The sequence below is a fragment of the Mirounga leonina genome, unplaced genomic scaffold (genome assembly GCF_011800145.1).
Source record: "Mirounga leonina isolate KUSES-001 unplaced genomic scaffold, KU_Mleo_1.0 Mir_224, whole genome shotgun sequence".
In the NCBI taxonomy this organism is placed as follows: Eukaryota; Metazoa; Chordata; class Mammalia; order Carnivora; family Phocidae; genus Mirounga; species Mirounga leonina.
The window spans coordinates 3291799-3310878 of record NW_023270615.1 but is presented as its reverse complement, the minus strand read 5'-3'; the positions used below and the strand labels follow the sequence as shown (position 1 = coordinate 3310878).

The following is a 19080-nucleotide window of genomic DNA, read 5'->3' as shown; positions in this document are numbered from 1 at the left end:
ATTTTTGAGTTGTATTGAGGTTTTCTTTCTTTTTCCACTCTACCCTGTAAGTGTGGCTTGATGGACGTGTAGTTTGTTGCTTTCTAACAGCTGTAGAGTATGCCACAGAGTATATTCACCACATTTCTACCCATCCTCTTCCCTAGTGTTGGACTCCTAGCCTGCCTCCAGTTCCCACTACCATAGTTAGGGAAAGGGGGAGACGAATAGAATAGTTAACCTTGCAGCATCATGCCCTTCATTTGACCATAATCACTTCTCTGTCTTCTCTTGTCCTTCTTACCTTCACTGGGTAGGGGGCAATATCCACCAGGACTCATTCCTAGATCGTGAGAACGTGCAATGTCTCACTTCCTGTAGAGCAGCTGCTCCTTTGATTACTCCGACCACTTCTGGAGAGGCAGGGGTACAGATCTGTTTATTAATTTTTTTTTTAAAGGCACAGGGGCTAATTCCCAAGTCTGATTTTGCCTGAAGGCTGTGTAAGTGTGTATGTGGGGGAAACCCAAAACTAAAAATAAAATGCCACTTACTATATTTTGATTTTAAATTAAATACATGCCCCCAAACAGCAAAGGGCAGAGAAAGGAGAAATTGACAAAAATCAAGTAACCACAAAAGCCAAAGGTAGTTCTGTCCTCAAGTACCAAGTGCCAAGCTAGACCGACATCCACTTAAGTCTTCGGCAGAAGTGAAGCTAGAGAAGGACTCTCGCTGACACAGAGAAAAGAAAGCCCATGACTTGTGGAATCAATTTTTATTTCTGAATTATACAGAGAGGCTATATATATATATATATTTTTTTTTATATGGTGGTGTTACATATCTTTATATTATTAATCCACGTTATTTAGGGAGAAATTATTTATTTACCAAAACAGAGTCTAATACTTGATTCTGAGCAATCCAATACATGGTAGAAAAACTTTCAAATATATAAAAGATTAGTCTGTGCATGTCTAAATGTTTCTAAGGGAGCAAACTACCGAGGCATTGTGATTAGATGAGGCGCAAACATAGTGCTGTAACCGGATACTTAAAATGACCTCTTAATAACACAAAAGCTTAGAGTAGTGACTTCCTCACACATGTTGGAGTGTATCTCAGAAGGTAACCCCACAAAACATTGTATGACTTCAATAAGGAACTTCAGGATCTTCTCCACACCCAGCTATTGCCCTCACACAAACTTTTTTACTCCTTGATAGTATTTTCTGTGTAGATTTATGTTCTTTCTTAATCAAGGAGCTAAGCAAAGAACGGTTGCCACCTTGGGAAAACAAGACGTTTGCCCCACGACCCCTTGATTCCCTGAACTACAAACGTACAGGAAAAGTGTAGAACCGTTCCCAGAAGTCAGAACCAAAGCAAGAATGCTCAGAATGCAAGAGCTAGATAGCTACTGATGTGAATGTTTACATCTGTCTACCTATCTGCTTAGGGATTATTTTTTCAGGATTCTTCTAGAATTCTATTTACTTGGACAGAATTTACAGGGTGGCTTTTCTCTAGCACGTGCAGTTAAATTAATGTGTCTTTTTAAGATAATAAAATAGCAGATGCCTATCGGAACAGTGGTGCAGCCCATAGAACAGCCCAAACAAAATCAGTGACTGGGAGAGAGGCTCATAATTTCCATGAGGGAAGATGAAGCTTCCAACAGAATACCACCTGAGTAGTTTTCCATGAACAGGCTAGACAAGCTCAAGGAAAATGTGAATGGTGGCACTGTTGCTGTGTCCGGTTGAATATAACAAGACCCCTCTATCAGTAGCTCTGTGTCCTCAGGTTTGCACCAAATGAACACAGCCCTGATTTCTTCATTCCTTTCTGTAGTTAGGGGGCCCACTTAATTCATTTTCCAAAATGGGACAGAGCTGAGCAAAAGGGACAGTTGTCAGTAACTGCACCAGAACAACGGTGCTCAATGGAGGAACCTACCAAATGTTAGGTCACTGGTCTTATGTCAACACTGAGCTCTGGGAGAGGCATAATTTGGGCTTCCAAAGGTGGAGCTGGGCAGAGTGAGAGCATATGTTCTGGGTTCTTCTATTGGATAAGACAGATGTTAGGAGGGAGGAGACCCAAAAGAACACAGTTCAGCAAGATGCTCTCTTGAAAGGGACACAGATGGGAACTCGGTGAAGTATGGCTTATGGAGGAAAGAGCACGGACCTGTGTGTATGAGCACACGTCTGGAAGGTGGGTGCGAGGCAGACATGAAGCGAATGAGGTCAGCCACATCCAGTCACCCTACAAAGAGGTCTACCTCAAGGTGTTTGAAAGCTCCTGAAACCCAGGACTCAAGTGCCCCAGAAAGCTCTCCTGGATGTAGCCACCACCCCAAGCCCATGGTGTAACCCTGGCCTCCGCTACATTTTTACTGTTGCTAGCTTATTAGTAACAGGTGATACCAGAGAGTAAGAACGGCCCTCAGAGTAAGTCCAGGACCTCGGCAACCCCCCTAAACAGCCAAAAGCCTTCTAAGCAGGCTTCACTTGGGGTCACGTAAACGAACCCCCAGCCATGCTTTTGTGCGGAGGACTCCCTGTCTTTTTCAGCAGGTCATTTATTTTACCGAGTACGGAGGCCAACATGTTCTTTTTAAAGAATAAATGAGTTTGCAGGCTCACTTATACGTTCTGTTACAGAAACTAATATCCAAATCCTAAATGCGAGAAGGGGGTAGAATGGGTGCACTGGGGCAGGAAGGGCCCAGTGAACTCTTTCTATAAAGGGAGTAAATAGTTTAGGCTTTGCAGGCACCGTTCAGTTCAGCAGCTGCTGTTATAAGTGGCCCCAGGGAGTCTGTGAACCAATTCGTATGGCCCTGTTGCCACAAAACTTTATTTACGGATACTGAAATTTGCAGGATTTTCATGTTTCGTGAAATATTAAAAAGATGTTTTTTGACCCCAATGTGAAAGCCATGCTTAACGAGGAGGCTGTGTGAAAACAGGTGGTGTGCTAAATTTGCCCACGGCTTTGCCAACCCCTCTGCTAGAGGCCCGCAGATTTGAAAGCATGTTGGCATTTTCAAGGGCATGTGAAGACTACACAGGGGAATTTTGCAAATGATAGCACGCACTCCTATTTCATGTTAGACCTCTGATCAGATCCAAGTGATTGAAAGCAGATTGAGATAAATGAAGGTTCCCAAATAATGAATTTCTGAGCGGGCCACCTTACACCCGAGTCCTTGGCACTTACAACGTAACATTTTGAATGAAGTTGACGGCGTGAAGCGCAGAGAGCTACCAAAAAACGCCGACATCGACCCTTAAGTTTCTCAGCGTGGAGGTCCTCCACATTCATCGGAGAAATAACGATTTTTAAAAAGACCAATTCACAGAAAACACGACGCCCGATTTGATAACTAAAATAAAACTGAGGTGAATCAGAAAACCTGGGTCCCCCTGAGACGTTAGAGACGATTCACGGGGACAAGAACCAAGGTGGCTTCACACCTGAGTCTGGTTTACAGCTGTGCTAAGCGAGCCGAGGGTTTTAAAGGCAGAGTTCCATGGGGGACACAACTTGCCTGGGGAGCGTTGAGCCCAGGTGTTTTAAGCCTAAAATGATCACCAAGGAGAAATCCAGCCAATCTCTGGAAACGGATCCACTCATGATTAAGAGTGGACGGAAGGTATCTGATCGGTCAACACCAGTCTAAGAGAGGAGACCACCGCACCAAGGGCTAACAGAATATTGAAATGGAAGGTCCTATTGTCTTGCTAAGGTTCAACTGAAATCTTTGAGGCACGTAATTGGCAAAATAGGAAAATACACACAATTTCATAAAATATGTGAAGAGTAAACAAATTCCCTTACTGTTTTTCCCCTTAGAAATTTAGAATGGCACCAGGTAGTGCAAAGTGGAAAAAAGGAGAATCAGCCCTGTCTCTTCCAGGTAGGTAGGCTTCAGCAGAATCACGAAGCAGAAGAGTATCTTCTTCCAGCCATGGCCAGCTAGGGCTTTCCTTTTAGCTTCAGGTCAATACTTAGGGAAAAAAGGGAAGAAAACAATGAGAAATGTGAGCAATTGAATATGAAACATTTAGTGATGATTCGGAGTGGCAGGTGTTTGTTCTTTTTTCCCTCAAAGGACTTACTGACAATAAATCATGCAAATCTCTTATGCTAGAAAAACCTGGTAAGTCACAACCCTCCCCTCGTTGCCAAGGTTTTCCCTAAAATGTGGAATCTGTTTATTTTTTACAAAGCTGTTTCTGGAAGCATTTTACGCCTCTTGAAATGATCTAGGGAGGCAACAGATGTGTGTGAGGGCTCGTTTCTGAAGTGGACTAAGGAACATTATTGCATTTTGGGAGTAAGGGATCTACCTATTTCTAGTAAATGGCCTTCTCTTGTGGGGCAAATCCATGATCTGCCTGAAATAAGTAACATGTGATAAGTGTTACATAGCAAGAAAGTGGTCAACAATGAAACAATAGCAAAACAAAACCCCCAAAACAAAAACAAAAAACCCAAAATAAAACCAAACCATAACACTTTCTAGAGCCAAAGAATTTGTTTGAAATGGGTTAGCCTAGCTGACTGAGATGGATTCTTACAACCTAAGAAAGGTTGTTTTTAAGAAAGTCTCATGGGTTCCCAATTATCTAGAAAATAATTCAAAGATCTCCTTGGGCCACCATCTACTGCGACTTATTGAACCTATCAGAACTTCCTGGCACCTACCAGAGAAGAGAGCTCCAGCCAGGATGCTCAAAAGAAGAATGTCAGCCATGAACAAAGAAAAACACCGTTTGAAAGAGGCAATTTGGGAAGTATCTGTGGATTTCGCTGAGACCTGCCTTCCTGGCCCTTCTGTCCACACGCCGCACAGGTTCCTGTGCTTTGCTGTGGGATCTGTAGCAGCTGAGGGGTTCCTTCCTGCAGCTTTGCAAATAAAACCACTGGGGGCCCACGCTGCCTGCCCATCTAGTTTACAAGAATAAAAAATATCTTTCCTTTGAAATGCCCTCAATTCTACCACTTATTAGCTCGGGGCCTTGGCCAAGTTACCGACCTTGCCTAAATGTCTATGTCTGTATCTGTAAAATAGACTACTCCTACCTCTCTCAAGTCTTGCTAGGGATTGAGTCTCAAGTGTTTTCAATTGTAAGGAGGAGGAGGAGCCTGAATTGTAGTAGAATACTAGTAGCAGCTCAGGGTCCTTTTGAAAGGGGCCCGGATAAAAATCTGAAGACAAACAGAACACTATAACCAGGATGTCTATTCTGAAACACCTCATTTCTCACTTTTTTTTTTTTTTTAAGATTTTAAGTCATCTCTACATCTAATGTGTGGCTCGAACTCACAACTCTGAGACCAAGCGTCCCATCCTTCACTAACTGAGCCAGCCAGGCGCCCCTACACTGACTTTCTGGTAAACCTTCCAGGGTTTTAGAAATGTATCCCTTCAACTTTTGGTAAACAAAAAGCTGAAACACGAAAACCTATTTACACAGTTTATGGAAGAAGCCAGAGATAGTCAAAAGTGGACGATTTTTAAGTAAATACAGGAAACCACACTGAAGATTAATTTTTGAGACAACAGTTGTCCTGTGGGGCCAACGAAGCTACCAGCAATGCTACTAATTTAAGTTTCTCCCAATAGTACCACATCCCCTCGATTGGATACACTTTTTATTTATGTGAAAATATTTTAAAAGCATACACAAGTCTTAGGACATGAACGAACAAATAAAATCCAAACTTGAAAGGGAAGGAGACAAGCACCTGGAGGTACTTCTTAAAATAGAATGCTTTTGGGGAAAAATTTACCTTGAATCAGAATTACAATACAAAAGGAATATCCCTCCCCTTGGGGCAGGTGGGCTGAGATTTCTATAAGCAACTTTCCAGGGAGACATAGAAACTACAGGCCATTTTGGCTTCTCACATATGTTAAACGAGGTTCCTAACAAAGTATCTGACAATATTGTTTAATGATAAATACAAACTTGTGTTTTCTGGAGGAAGATGGGGGGATAGGCATAACTTCCCTTCTTTCTCTAAGGAAAAGTAGAGGGGCACATTTCATTTGAATCTTGGCTTGATTGAACTCCTTTAAACAACCTTTGCAGGTTATCCATTCTATACTCGCTACAGAAGGTGTAAAATGCTTCCACGCAGGAGCCAGACAAAGGTAAATGAAGCCCCTTAGTCTTATACTAATGAAAGCCAGAAATGCAGGGCTAGAAGTCAGCATAAGAACTTCTTGGCCACTCTTGCCCCTCAGCCTGGGTCTCTTGTGCTGAGATCAGGTGCCTGATAGGAGCTTGGGAAAGACAAGGCTCAAGAAAACGGAAGCGAGGTGAAGAGTATGTTCTAAGAAGCGGGAAGTAACATTAAGCTTTGCAGCATCCCTCCCTCCCCCGTGCCCAGCCCTGCAATGAACCCAAACAAAAAGCAGTGCTCTGCTCCCCCCCCAACCCAATGAGCCCCACGTACAAACAAGGAGTCAAACAGACAAGACAGACAAAGGAGTGGGTAAGCCCGCAGATGTTGCAGCCGGGGCCAGTGAGCGACCACCCCTCCGCGCAGCTCGCGAACTGCGGGCCTAGGACTCTGCTCTAGGGGGCGCTGCTTTGCCGAGGGAGGGGAAATTTGCAGAAGAATGAAGGTGGCCTAAGGGACTCTGTTTTGGCCTTGCAGAACTTCTGTGTGGCAATTTGCCTGAAGCAATTGTTCGTGGGACAGGTGCAACCTTCAGAAAAATAGCTGTGTGATTCCAAAGGTCCCCGTACAGCCTTTGTTCTTTACTCTTTTGTGGGGACCTTCTCTCCGGGGTTTTTGCCCATAAACTTCCTTAAACTGTAAGGTCATCGCAGTCCCCACAGAGCTGCTGCACTATGATTTTCCATCCTGGCTTGGGACCTCGAGGGAAAGGGGGTCCAAAGAGAACAAAACACGACACTAGCTGCCACATTTAAGTCCCATCTTTGCCCCTCCTGGATTCCCGGGAAGGACTGCGTTTCATTCTCCACAACGCAAATCAAATTAGGAGCCATCAGCTGGATGGTCAGTTTCCCTCGGAGAGCATGTTGGTGACCACACTTTAGTCCCTGAAACGGACAACTCTGTTCCCGTAGGCAACGAATGTTGTCCTCCTCGAGTCTAACCAAAGTTAGATCAGAGGCTGCACGCCCATTCCAGAATTATGACCACCTCTCTCTGATTTCAAAACCACTGGCCCCGGAACTGCAGACTCAAATCCCAGCTCTGGGACATTTTTACAACTGTAAAATGTGGGACTGGTCAGTTAATCTCTCTACTTCACTCTTTCCATACCTGTAAAATGTACCTCGTAGGCTTATCCTGAGGATAAAAATCAGATACTGTGCCTGAGGCTTTTCACATAGAACCCGGCACGTGGTGAGCACTCAACTACGTGTTCGATTTCCATTTCTCACAGGATGAGGCCAGCTGGACTAGCTCATTCCTCAAGTCCCATCCAGACTCCACTGCCTCTTGGAATTTTTAAAACAAGGACCTCTTCTCCCCCATCCGCCCAAATACGAAGCTCAAATGGAAGTGCCAACTTTCACTAATTAAAATAGATGATGTAATTCAGAAAGCAGAGTTGCATTCCTCCTGCCCAAATGCTCTTACATCTGGCTCTACTATTCATTTTCTGCCCATTTTTGGATCGGAAAATAGAATGCCAAGTAGATTTAAGCTGTCCTTAAGGACTGTAGTAGTGATCATCAAAGAGACGGTGTGAAGCCGGCACATTTCTCTTTTACGGTTCTGATTTGAGAAATAGAGAACCTGAGAGCCGAACATCTGAACAGAGTTTACCCAATCCTTGATGTATTTTTGTTTTCTTTCAGAGCCCAGCCATACAATGCTACAGGTAACCAAACAGGTGTTATGGATGGTGAATTCTTACTCCTTCTCCATGGAAGACATTTCTGGATCATTGTAAAGGCAGCTAGTTCTGAGTGCAAGGAGAAACAAAATAGGAAGCAAGTAAACATTTTCTCCACTGTTACCACTTTGTAAGCACAACAGACACGGCATTTTAAACTGTTTGATGTTGTATCATTGCTAATATGGAACAAAGCTACACCTGAGTCTTTTACCATCAGTTTTGAAACGTAGGAACTGCCCATGATTTGAAAGCATAAAAGGAAGACTGAAATTCCAAACAGCTCCAGTAGTCTCTTCTGGTCTTGTTACTTTTTCCTGACTTTTCAATCTACCTTATTCAGAAATCATGATACTGCAAATTTTTATTTGGAACCCAAATAACATACTTTATACACAAAGGACAGTCCCTCTCAAGGAGCCTAATTTTATTTGCACACGAACAGTTAACTTTCACTTTGCACAAGAATGAGGATTTTCCTAGACACTAAAAGAAAAAATGCCAGTGTCAGCTTTGTTTCAGAAAAATAATAGGACACTCACTACTATACGGCTGGCTGAGCTGTGTTTGGGTAATCGAGTGAATCCTAAGATTAACCTAAACTGAATGTGTCCAGAAAGAAAAATGTAACTATATGAAATAATGAAATGAGTTTTGTTACAATGTATGAACGTGTTTATGCCTTTGGTGTATTATTAGCTGCTTCTGATAATCCATATTGGTGGGATTCCTCTGTAAGTAATTTTCACGTTTTATATTAATTTCTGATTAATAGGACATTTCAACTTTTACTTTGTCCCCTCTGGTCATATTTTATTATTGGCAAACAAACTATTTAAAGAGATTTTATGATCTTTTTATTTCGTTTTTGTTTTTAAAAAAGACGAGAGAGAGAGAGAGAGAGAGAGAGAGAGAGAGGAGAGAGAAAGCGAGAGCACACGAGCAGGGGAAGGAGCAGAGGGAGTGGGTGGGGGAGGGGGAAAGAACCTCTCCCGACTCCGTGCTCAGCACGGAGCCAGACTCGGGGCTTGATCTCAGGATGAGATCATGACCTGAGCCAAAACCAAGAGTCAGATGTTCAACTGACTGAGCCCCGCCCCCAGGCGCCCCTCTATGATCTTTTTAAATGAGAGAGTTTCTTTTATAATGTGAATTATTTCATTAGCTAATACATCTGTTTGAACATAAGAGGTTCAGTTATTCACATTAAGCATTTTGTTGAGATGGTGAAAGGCGATCTCCCTGGGCAGGCTTCCCTCCACCCCCTCCACCCCCTCTACCCTTCTCACTGGTGGTCAGGTATTTTTATGGTGGATATTTGGCAACTTGAGTGAACAAGGACAGTCAGGCAAGTGTTAAAGAGTATGCTAGAAAAACCTAGCAAAGCTGGAATGGAATCAAGAAAAGGTATTCTTCTGAATTTAGCTTTTCTGTTTTTTTTTTTTTTAACTTTGCGTAATCCTTACAATGAAAACAGCAATTTGCAATCCATTTAATACTGTCACCCCAAAGGCAGCTGATGGATTCTTTACCATTTTCAAAATAAGCATGGCCCTCTATACCCCACTAGTCCTTCCCACGTATTTTCCTTCCTGTATAGATATCAAGTTTTAAGGAAAACATAAGGCAGGCTGAAGAAATCACCTTCTGAAAGCCAGTTAAGAGGTGGTGTGTGAGTACATGGGGAAAAGGTGAATGTTTGAAAATGAAGCAAAACAAAAGAAAGATGGGTTTTGTTCCCTGACAAGGTAGATGTTTGCCTTTGGTTAGAATCAGCCTGAAGCTTTTAAATGGAGGTCATGTGGAAGGACAGGGTGTGTCTGTTAATAGAAAGAACCTGGGTTATCTGGCTTCTAGAACCTAACCGTATGTCTGCAGTGACCATGTTTTCTGAACCCCAAATCATCATGTACAGTCTGTCCAAGGATTGGGAGCCACTTCAGAGGCCAAAAGGTAGTTAAGGAGATGTAGTTAGTATGCTGAAATGGCAGGATTTAGGGGTACTGAAGTCATCTGTGGGGTCAACAAAGTTCTTGCCCCCTTACATTTTGAAATGTGCAAATACATTTCAAGTCCTCACACATGTAATGTCACCATCAAAAGAAGGAGGATCAGTTGGAGGGGAATTCAGACAGGTAGCTTACCCACTGAACCCAAAGCAAGAGCATCGACTCCTAAGACAAATCTAGTTATTTTTGTTCAGGCATTTACATTAAGGTGGGGATTCTCGGACCGTGGTCCTCAGATGGGCAGCATCGGCATCACCGGAATGGGTTAAAATTACAGATTCTCAGACCTGCTGACTCAGAAGCTCTGAGCTGAGTCCCAGGACACTGTGTTGGAGCAAGTGCCCCAGGGATTCTGCTGCTCAGCGAAGTCTGAGAACCCCTGCTCCATGATGATGAACGTAATTTTATGCACATTCGTCAGTTTATGCAGTGGAAATTTACGGAGCATCTATTATGTACTAGGCATGCTTGGTGCTTCTGCCAGGAAGGAGATCAAGTCATCTCAGGACCACCTGAGACCATGTGGATACCCGGGGAAGGAGTGTGTGGGGGTGGGGAAGAGAAGAGAGGGAAAGATCGGAGAGGACAGAAGAGAAAGCTACACAAGAAACCCAAAGTGATAACTGTTTCACTAGGCAGCTAAGCAGGAAGGGCAGAAATATGGAGGGAGGGAAAATTCTACTGAAGGAGGCAAGACTGCATGGTACTAATGAAAGAACATGGCAGTAGGACTTTACAAGGGGTTTGACTGGAAAATTATTGACTTCCCTCCCCTCAATCTTTTGTTTTGAAAACAGCTCTTTAATTTTATAAATGTTATCATCCTAAAAAAAAAAATCTGAAAGAGAAACTGATTGCTCTTTCTGTCTCTGCAGAATCTCATGACACCATGCAAATTGAGTGCAAATAAATGCTAACAGGGCGCATTACGCCAACATCTGGTTCCTTGGTTCCTAATGTCTTCCTTTCTTTTCCAACTTCTGGTTTGTAACAGTTGGGTCAGAGACTAAGAAGATTCTGTTAGAGTAGAAATCCAAGTACTGTTTTGAGTATTGTTAGTGTAAGCGGGTGTCAGTTATCTTGAAAGAAAACTAAAAGGAATATTGTAACACGAAACTACACTTATGTCAATGTTTCTAAGGCAAATATCTTTCCTTCAATTAATTAATTAATTAATTTCAGTATCTCTCTTTTTTTTTTAAGTGAGCTCTATGCCCACTGTGGGGTTTGAACTCATAACCCTGAGATGCACTTCCAACTGAGCCAGCCAGGCGGCCCTTTTCCTCAAATTTTAACCCAAAAGATCCATTCTATAGGCAAATAATTCTATAGATATCTGCAATAAAAGTGTGCTGTAGGAAAGAAAAATATCTCAATGGATTGTTCTCAAGAGGAATGGGCATTTACACTTATATAGAAAATAAAACCTTATTTATTCAGAATTTGTAGCTGTTTGGACATTGCCCAGGTTTCTGTTTTTGCAATATCTACTAAAATGGGAACTAGTTATAGAAATTAACAGTGTAAGCAACACTTAAAATGGAGAAGAAACTTTAATATAGTAAACATTCCAAATAGTACTTGTCTACATTTAATGCATAATGTCAGAAAAATTAGTTTTTGGACTTGGAAATAAAAGGAAATTACTGGATTTTCTTTCAAAGCAATGCTGAGTTGACTTTCTGTTGATGGGCTATTTTACAACCCTTCAGGGCCAGAGGTTACTTGTACATTTTTGTCAAACAGAGATGCAAATAATTTCTGTCCAGTGGAAAAGATAATCCTAGGTTACAGTTTATTGCCCTATGGGACACTGATTCATTTTGTATCTAAACCAATAATCTTATCCTAACATTCCTTGATAAATCACCCAATGAAATCTAGCTTTGCAAACGTTCTTTGAACTGGTTTTAACACTTCACCAGTTCCTTCATTGAATAATTAGTTGAATAAAATCATTGGCATGTATTCATTTCATAGTTGCATTAAAGTTAAGATTCTGCTTTTTTGAAAATTATACTTTAATAATAGTGAGTAATGATTCTTTTTCTATTCATCCAAATAGCTCAGAAGCATTATTTTGTCAAGCAATATTTCCAAGTCACTAAATAACATGCGTAAAAAAATCTTGGAAAGTCACAAAACGGGTTCTCAAAAATATTCCAAATTTCGACATGTCATCATTTCGAATTAGTGAGCTTTGAATTAGTATGAATTAGTGAGCTTCCGCTGTCTCAAAATATCTAACAATCATGAGGATGTTATGCTATGTGGCAATGTCTGTGATGTATTCCTGGGCTGTGGAGCCAAAAACTGCATGTACGTTAAAAAAAAAAAAAAATGAAACCACAGTAACAAATGCGTTCCTTAAGATAACCAAGATCACAGGTTGTATAAATAGACTGTAGTACGGATACCAGAAATTGCATCTATCGTGGGACAAAGGGAACATTTCAAGTGCAGCATTATTACTGGGATGCAAGAATAAAACACCAGGCATGCAGGTCGTCCCAATTCATTCCTGCAGTGCAAGCCAACATCACACCAGCCGCTGAATGAAAACCAAGTCTTACTTAGCTGCTTCTGATGCTTCCCTCAGTTCTTCATCCAGTCTGCATGAGCAAAAATTATCAGTGTAGAAAAGAAACAAAAAAGAAGCAAGCACAGCGTGAGAGAGTCACCCAGCAAAGCGGAGCCAAACATAAGTGGACCATATGTGCTTTTAGAAACCATCCTTTGGAGCATCGAGACATGCTCCTTCGATTAGACATGGTGCCATTTCGTCCCATTTGGTGTTTCTGTACGTTTACTTTGCAAATTCCTTCACAAAGGTGGATATACAAGTTGCAAGGAGATCAGAAACATGCGGGCTGAATAAAGCCAAAACATCCACATCAGTCTGTTGGGTTCGGTTAGAGCTAGCTTGCAGCCTGGGCCAAGTCAAGGGTGTATCTGGTTGAGTGGGTTTTGGTTGCAGATTAGGCTGACCTCAACAGCTTTACACACAAGACAAAGACCCGGAATGGCAGACTACAAGGGGCTGACAGAATGACCTCGTGCTCTGGTAGCATGTTGAGGTCACCCACAAGTAAGACATTGGTGCACACACACAGAGGGTCCAGCGTGAACTGTAGCTCGGGAGATTTTACCTCACACTTCTCTTATAAGATCTCTCTTCATCGTACCTTACAAGATAAAAAATGAATGCAATGAGGAAAACGAGCAAACAGATGGAGAAAATGACAGGTATGTGGTTTAAAGAACAGTCAAAACATGAGATCAAAAGCCTACCCCCCCCTCACCCGCCCCAAGAATAATCAAATTGCCTTTTGGGAGAAAACTTATTTTTCATTTGACATAATCAATGGTTTAGAATTCGTAATGATATACAGCCAATCCTCATTATTTGCAGAATCTGTGTTTGCGAATTTGCCTACTTATTAAACCTTTACCTATAACCCCAGGATCAATACCCGTGGCACTTTCGTGGTCACTTGCTGACTTTCACTGAGTGGCAAAAAATTTGAGTCACCTGATGTGCACGTTCCCAGCTGAGGTCGAAAAAACAAGGCTCTGCCTCCTTGTTTTACCTTTTGTGCTGTCAACAGGCGTCTTACTTGCAGTCTATTTAGTGCCATGTTTCCCTGGTTTGTGCTTTTCGTTGGTGATTTCACCATTTAAAATGGCCCCTAGGCATAGTGCTTCCATGGGGGCTGGCGTTCCTAAGCACGAGAAGCCTGTGATGTGCCTTACGGAGAATATATGTGTGTTATTGCAGCTTTGTTTAGGCAGGAGTTATGGTGCCATTGGTCGTGAATTCAATGTTAGTGAGTCAACAGTATACATCAGATAAGGTGTCTTTAAACAGAAACACACATAGAACAAGGTTATGTATTAACTGGCGAATGAAAATTAACCAGATGCTTGCAGGAACTTAGCTCTGTATTTCCCCTAGGAACAACGGTTCAGTATTTACCAGTCAGGGTTCTAGAACATCACTGCCACAAATAACAAGAATTGACTGTAATCAATGATTAAAAATCTGATTCCAGATTGGACAAGTTTTTCTTTCATGTAAGCCCTTTGATGACAGGCTCCATCCCAGCTGAATACTGGCCTTGGGACTGGCCGAGACCGAACTCTCCGAATGTCATTGAGTAACAGGAAGGGGCTATGGCTCGTATCAATTTGAAAATGCCGTAACATGAAAATGAGACAATGGGGGCCAGGAACAGGAGTGACAGAAAGGACATTCAGAGAAGACGCGTTGCACAGGACAGGAGAAAACATGGACACACGGGGAGGACATAGATGGTTGTCAATTTCTTCCAAATGGAACCCTTCCTTCCGAAGAAACTTCTCCTGAATGGGAGCCTTTGAAAAATGATGGGTGTCGATGAATGAAAAGTGCCCTGGACATATTTAACTTCTCATTTAAATGGTCCCATATGTTAGTCCCTAAAAGCAACATCAGTATAATAAATAACATTCTGGATTGCCAACTGAGGCCGGGAGGCTTCCTGAAGGCATTATGTACATTTTCATTCAATCTTCGGGACCTTTCTGTGAATTGCCCCGAAAACGTCCCATTTTCTGGATGCTGCAGCTGAGACATGGAAGGTTTTAATAGGTTGCCTGAAGTCTTAGAGACATCAGGGGACGGTAAGAAGATTCAAATCTAATGCTAAGTTTCCAACACCCATTCCCTTCTTTTTTTCCAACTGCCACACCATGGAAGCATTACTCTATTGCCTAGAAAGTGGCCATTTCCCTTTCAAGAGAGAATGTCCTTGTCATCTTTTGCAAATGAGACAGCATTATAAGAAGTGGGTGCTCCAGTCACTTTTTTTTTTCTCATGACCCTGAGATCAAGACCTGAACTGAGATCAAGAGTCTGACACTTAACCGACTGAGCCACCCAGGTGCCCCTCCAGTTACTTTTTTTATTTAAAGAGTAGGAGTAGCTCTGGAGATGGGGATGCACTTTCCTGAGGCAGCAGGATAGAGCTGTGAGGTATGCTGGGTGTGGGAGCCCCATAAGCTAATGAGGATCAAAGCCATAGTTAGAATTATAGAAACACTGCTTGATTCGGCTGAGCCAACTGGCAGTTCTGAGCCAAATCACTATCCTGTGTTCACTTCGTATCAGCACAAGGAAAACCAAATGCAGCTGCTCCTGAGCTTTGACTTCAGATAGATACTTTAAGGGAGGTCAAGGAAACTACTAGAAAAGGGGATGGGAATTCTGGTGCCAGGCTGACCTGGATCTGAATTCTAGTTCCATCTCATCCTTGCTCCTACTTACACTTTGCATAAGTAACTTTTCTTTATTTTTATTTTTTTTTAAAGATTTTATTTATTTATTTGAGACAGAGAATGAGAGAGAGAGAGAGCACATGAGAGGGGGGAGGGTCAGAGGGAGAAGCAGGCTCCCCGCCGAGCAGGGAGCCCGATACGGGACTCGATCCAGGGACCCCAGGATCATGACCTGAGCTGAAGGCAGTCGCTTAACCAACTGAGCCACCCAGGCGCCCACTTTTCTTTATTATTAGCTTCCCTGATCTGCAGATGGGGGTTTACTGTGGAGATTAAACACACGATATAAATAAGCACGTCTATCCCCGACAAAGTATTGCCACTAAACGTGAGTCCTTTCCTTCCTGTTTCTTTTCCTTTTTTAAAATATTTATTTATTATTATTATTTTTTTTAGTAAAGGGACTCTTTTTTGGAAGTGCAAATTGGGAGATCCATTTTGCTATCCGTCTTATGGAGGAAGGGATGGGGCGGGGGGGAGGGGCAGTTATCCTTGTCTGTTCTCTTTGAGCTAATGGTTAAATTCCTCCCATTTTTAATCAAATAAAAAAATGAGTGAATCAGACACAGTGGAAGAAAAGCACGATCCACACAAACCACAAAACAATGGTTCTTTGCAACAGTGAACCAAGCAGGAGGGTTCATTTGTCAGTATCCATATTTTTAAGTCTCAGCTCCAAGTGGTCGGTGTTAACTGTTACTCATTATTTTCGCAGCATGATCCAGCGACCTTCAGTCTCCATGCTCCGTTTTCACAGGCTGTGGCTCCATTACCCTGTCCTGAGGAAGGGGGTCATCCCTAACCATGCCACCTACCACCCACCTTACCTTTCACCTGAAGGGAACCGTATGAAAAAGGATGTAGAAGAAAACAGAGAAAAGGTAGTCCCCCCCAACCCCGTCTTTTCCCAGGGTCATGCAGGTAAGTTCTTTTCTATAAGGCAATATGGAAAGCAAAGCTATGCTCAGACCCAGCTGTTTGTGTGAGAGCGGGAGACACAGGTGACAGATTCACTGATTAATGTTAACTTCATGCTGTCCCCAAAATGGTGGCAAAATTCAAGGTGAAATGAGCAATAATCAATAACCCCAAGAGAAGATTATGTGAAAGAGGATCTGAAAGAACAGAACAGTTCTCTATGGGTTATGAGAAAATATCTATTTATTGGAAAATATTAAATATTCATTTTAAATAGAAGATAATGCCATTTCCCCAGTATTCCAGAAATAAGTTCTTTTCCAACCTCCCTCTCCAAACATGCAGTATTTCTTACCAAACCTTGGAAACCATCCAGACTTACTTGATGATGCTCTCTGGAATATGGATGCAATCCATTGGGATCAGCCCACTGAGTTCTGATAAGCTATTGACATATTTAATTTTACTGCTGAATTTTGAACTAAAAAAAAAAAGAAAAGAAAAAAGATATCATTAGTGGCTACTTCATCCCTCCTAAGGCTGTTGCCTCTTGAAAATCCTGAAAAATGCAACACCTTGGCCCAGCACTTACTAAAAAGAAAGGCTATATATTTGAGTAGTTACAACATGCCAGATATTGTTTTAAGTGGTTTATATTTATTAACTCACTTATTTCTTCCACAGCCTAATAAAGTAGGTGCTATTCTCTTTCTTTTAAAAAGATGCTCCTAGGGGCGCCTGGGTGGCTCAGCTGGTTAAGCGACTGCCTTCGGCTCAGGTCATGATCCTGGAGTCCCGGAATCGAGTCCCGCATCGGGCTCCCTGCTCAGCAAGGAGTCTGCTTCTCCCTCTGACCCTCCCCCCTCTCATGTGCTTTCTCTCTCTCTCTCTCTCTCTCTCTCTCTCTCATTCTTGCTCTCTCAAATGAATAAATAAATAAAATATTAAAAAAAAAAAAGACGCTCCTAGTGGTCTTTTTTTTTTTTTTAATTTATTTTAAGTAAACTCTATGCAACACATGGGGCTCAAACTCACAATCTCGAGATCAAGAGTCGCATGCTCTACTGACTGAGCCAGCCAGGCATCCCATTATTCTCTACTTAAAGATAAGGAAACTCGAGACACAGGGAGTTAAGGATTTGCCCACGGTCTCACCTTCAGTAAGTGGTAGAGGCTGGATTCAAACCCGGGCAGTTTGACTAGAGTCTACATTCTTTTTTTTTTTTAAGTTTTTTTATAATTCCAGTTCATTAACCTACAGTGTTATATTCATTTCAGGTGTACTATATAGTGATTCACACCTCCATACATCACCCGGTGTTCATCACAACACCTGCAGTCCTTACCCCCATCACTGATTTCATCCATCCCCCCACCCAGAGTCTACACTCTCGACCACACATGCCATGTTGCCCGGTGGTTCCTGCCACTCTCCATAGTCATTGGTTTATGGTTTGTTTGGCTTTGTTTGCTTGTTTATTTGTTTTTACCAAACAAAAATCTTGTCATTAGTTCTTTCAGAATTTACCAAGGTTGAGTTATTTTTAAAGTATATGTAAACTTGTTTACCTCTTAAGGTTTTAGCTTAAATATTTTTTTTTTTAGTTTTTTTTCTTCTAATTTTAAGTTTTAGCCGGAGAGTTCATTCCAGATGCTCCAATGTTCAAAAACATGTTCTGGTAACTGAATCTGAATTACAAATAGCTTTCATCTAAACATTGTCATGTTAGATGTATGTACATGTACAGAAAACAACATGAAATACCACTGAAAATGATCAAGGAATTTGCCTCTGGGAAGGGAGTGAGGGACAGGAACTGGAAGTTGTTGAAGGAAAAACTTGGTCTTGTCCTTAATGATTGGATGTTTTGTAAGAAGAAGGCATTTGTGTATTGTTGCAAACTAATTTTTAAAATTCATCATTCTACTTGAAAGGGAACTTGACCAAGAACTGACTGAACTTTCCGAAGAGTTCCCCATGAAAAGACCTCCCCCAGTCTACTGACCATGCTGAGCTGTCTGCCTCCTGTTCAACTATGGGGCATTCTAGAAGGAAGCATCTGCAGGGTCGTTTCTCTCTCTATCTTTCACGTTGTACTTGCTGTTTGACCCTGGGCCACTGCTTTTGTCTTCACACAGTCACCTGTAGGCCTCCTGATAAGTCGTGGGTGAACACACACCACCAGTGATAAGCGTGCTACGTGAGGCCTCTTCCTTCCCCTGGACTTTCTGAGCTAAATTCAGGTTTTGATAAAAGATGGAATGGGGGGCGGGGGAAGCCTCCAGCTCCAGGGTTTTATGTTCACTAGCATGTACGTTCTCCGAGCACGCCATATTGTCTCCTTCTTGGTGTGTTTGTACCTGCCGTTTCTACCTGGTTTCAGCTAACCAGTCCTGTCGGTTCCGCAAAACTCACCTTGATGGCTCATTCTTCTGGAATGCCTCTCTTGACGCAGACTCTCAGCCTTTACTGTCCCCGTCACCCCAGCCTCACCTGTGCCCTGAGTTGTCGCCACCACACTGCTTCAGTGGTACCCTGTACTGTAATTGCTTACCTGTCTGCCTTTGTCAGCTGCCAGGCCCTGAGCTTTCTGAGGACAGCACCTGAGCTAATTAATCTCTCAATCTCCTCCTCACATTTGGGAAAAAAAAGGAATTTCCCATCTACCTCTATCATAGGAGTTACCCGTTAGCAGGGAAAAGACCTAGAATCCATTTTAGTGACCTCTTTTTTTCAGGTCTGAAAATTGGTTACGCTGGGGGCGCCTGGGTGGCTCAGTTGGTTAAGTGACTGCCTTCAGCTCAGGTCATGATCCTGGAGTCCCTGGATCGAGTCCTGCATTGGGCTCCCTGCTCGGCGGGGAGCCTGCTTCTCCCTCTGACCCTCCCCCCTCTCATGTGCTCTCTCTCTCTCATTCTCTCTGTTTCAAATAAATAAATAAAATCTTTAAAAAAAAA

At 42.3% G+C, this 19080-nt stretch overlaps 1 protein-coding gene across 5 annotated transcripts in view; it reads right to left on the bottom strand.

The window, feature by feature from the left end:
- Positions 1-796: 796 nt before the first annotated feature.
- Positions 797-19080, bottom strand: part of PRUNE2 (prune homolog 2 with BCH domain) — a 260162-nt gene continuing 241878 nt past the window's right edge. The window contains exons 17-21 of one of the 5 annotated variants that reach the window (XM_035029016.1): positions 16505-16603; positions 13038-13073; positions 12462-12500; positions 7901-7948; positions 797-4000 (exon numbers count right to left, since the gene is read on the bottom strand). In XM_035029016.1, the coding sequence (XP_034884907.1) occupies positions 3970-4000; positions 7901-7948; positions 12462-12500; positions 13038-13073; positions 16505-16603 (253 nt within the window). In that variant the 3' untranslated portion in view covers positions 797-3969. The remainder of the gene's footprint in view (positions 4001-7900; positions 7949-12461; positions 12501-13037; positions 13074-16504; positions 16604-19080) is intronic. The other 4 variants (XM_035029019.1, XM_035029018.1, XM_035029020.1 and 1 more) reach the window with 4 other exon arrangements.